Below are 2,675 nucleotides of genomic sequence, written 5' to 3' on the forward strand. Positions count from 1 at the left end.
CCTCTCTGCCTGTCTGTCTCTCTCCCTCCCTCCCTCCCCCCATCTCTCTCCCTCCCTCCCTCCCTCTCTTCCCCTCCTTTGCCCTCTTCTCCTGGGGAAGGCAGAGCACAGCTGGCCAATGCCCTTGCTCTTCAGAGAGACCTTTAGTGCATCTGAGAAGCACATCATACCTTCACTAAGTTCAGGATGATGATGGGGGAGCCAAACCTCTGGAGCATCTGGTCAAAGTGGAGAGCAGCCACGTGTGCAAAGGGATCTGCCTGGTCCACTGAGAACAGAGAAGGTGAACGGAACTGTGAGGCAGAAATGAAAGGCTCAGGGCTTTCACACAACTGAAAAGAAGTGCAATTCAACTAATGTGGCGCTCGGCGGACACTCAGTCAGCATTAAATCTGACGAGTCTGCTGTTTCTGGAGCAAACTAACAAGCAATTTACTAATAGTTAAAGTTAAGATTTAATTCACTGCAGAAAGGTAATAAAAGCTACTCCTCCATATAATCTTGCTCGCAGGACCAACATTTCACCAAAACCCAGGCACTTCTGAGAGTTATGTGACAGCAGTCATCATCTTGAGTGGCAGCAGACAAAAGCTACTCCTGACAGGCTGGCCCACGCACGTGTAATGGGTGGTTTCGGCATCATGGTTGAGATGTCTTGGGACCAGAACAAGGGAACAGATCCTCTAACTTGTACGTAAGAAGAGTAACTGCCTGCGCTGAAAGACATCACGGAAGCATCACAGAGGATCTGCTCAGTCTCCACCTCATTTGCGACATCCCCCTGGAATGAAAGGCACAATTAAACACAGCCTGTGCTCTTAGAACTTTTACATGAAAAAACTCAAGTACACAACAAATTATAACGACTCATCTTAAAAGAGGTGTTTGGAGTACACACTGGAAAAGAAGAAACATTAAAACATGATAAAGGAAAGCAGAAAAACAAAAATTAATAGACATGGATAATTAATAAACTACAGAGAAGCTAAACAAGAGAGGTACAAATAAAAATAAGCTCAATGAAAATTTTAATAAAACCTTTATACCATTAACAAATAAGATAATAAATTAATACTCTTGTCTAAAAAAAAAAATAAGAGCAGAAAACAGAGTAGAAAAAAAATCAAGTTAACACAAATAGCAAACAGCGAGTGACCAGTGCAAATGGTAGGATGCCAGAGAAAAGAAAAACAATCATGTGAAATTATGCAGGAGATAAAGAACAAAGAATCTAAAACTTTCACTTCTGAAGACCAAAGTGAAGATATGAGTAACACTGGTGGTCAGAAGGACTCAAGGAAGAGACGGGAGACTTTGGAGGCCACGTGACTTACTTATGTCTATGTCTATACAGACATAAGGGATACTTCCAGAAGCACTGAAAACCTGGCTCAGGTATCCTCTCACTACTCAAAAAGCAAATAAGATAGCCACAACATTTTAATTGTTCCTAAAGCACCAAATAAAGTGACTTGAAGCACTGATATAAATTTAAGAAGAGTGTTGCTATGTAAATAGGATCAGAGTCTGATGCTTCAATCATACTCAAGACTGGGGATCTGCCGCAGAGAGCACCCAGCAGGGAGATGACATGGAAGTATGAGAGAGAAAAGGAATAAGAAGTGTCCCATGCCATGGCATATTGCCTTCCCATCATACATACACTTCCTCTCCTTACTCTTCAGTGGGTGCCTGGATGTTTTGTCCCTACATTTTCCAAGTATTTCAGACATGGCTCACCCTCCAAAGCAGTGGACATTGCAAAACTTCATTGTCCAACTCTTTCTAAGATAGTTCACTGCTCATCACACTTGTAGACTGGCCCTTTCTCCTTAAGAGTTTTATACTCTGGAGAATTATTTATTCTCTTGATAATATCCCAGACTAAAAACATTCCACTTTTAAATCCACTGATTAGGGCTGGTGGGATGGCTCGGTGGGCAAAATAGGCACGTGCTGCCACGCCTGGCAATCCGATTCCACCCCTAGGAGAGAAATGACTGCTACGAGTTACCCTCTGACCACCACATCCACACATGTGTGCATGTGCAGACCCCCACGTGCACACCCATGCACACACATAAAACACATTTGGATGTTAAGAAGTTAGTTACTTAGAAGTCCACAGCTTTGTTACCATCAGTGAAGCTGACATGAAAGGTTACAAACTTACAGCATCGCAGTTCGTCATCTTACCTCACAGTTTGCACCTCTCTTGAGAAAGCGCGTTCCAGCAAACCTACTGGATCTTCTGGCTATTAGGGTCACGTACACTGGTCGTCCATAGATCAAAAGCTCTTAAGAACTAAGTTAAAGTGTTTCGGCATTTGTGATTGGACAGAAAGCTATAAGAATCATTATCCTTTTGTGCATTTAATAATCTTGTCCAAGAGCCTTAGAGCACTGAAAGCTCCATGGAGGATGGAATAGCACAGAGCTTCCGAGTTCCTCGGTTCTGTCCAGGAGCGGTGGCAGCACCCACGTGCTCAAGTGGTGATGTCTGTGACTCTCCGAGGACATATACAGGTTACCACTGTATTATGTCTCTCCTTGTGACCAAGTAAAACTGCTAGAAGCACAGCTACTGCTTTTTTACTGGAGCCATACCTCTCCACAAGGGCGTGTCCTTTAACAGGATGTGTACATAGGAACAAGGGCGTGTCCTTTAACAGGAT

The 2,675-nt window shown here is 43.4% G+C and overlaps 1 protein-coding gene across 1 annotated transcript in view; it reads right to left on the reverse strand.

Annotated features, from left to right (window-relative positions):
* Window positions 1–2,675, reverse strand: part of Fig4 (FIG4 phosphoinositide 5-phosphatase) — a 92,908-nt gene that overhangs the window by 66,805 nt on the left and 23,428 nt on the right. The window contains exons 6-8 of the mRNA XM_031348426.1: window positions 2,197–2,297; window positions 619–781; window positions 171–268 (exon numbers count right to left, since the gene is read on the reverse strand). Of these exons, the coding sequence (XP_031204286.1) occupies window positions 171–268; window positions 619–781; window positions 2,197–2,297 (362 nt within the window). The remainder of the gene's footprint in view (window positions 1–170; window positions 269–618; window positions 782–2,196; window positions 2,298–2,675) is intronic.

Source organism: Mastomys coucha, unplaced genomic scaffold (genome assembly GCF_008632895.1).
Source record: "Mastomys coucha isolate ucsf_1 unplaced genomic scaffold, UCSF_Mcou_1 pScaffold3, whole genome shotgun sequence".
In the NCBI taxonomy this organism is placed as follows: Eukaryota; Metazoa; Chordata; class Mammalia; order Rodentia; family Muridae; genus Mastomys; species Mastomys coucha.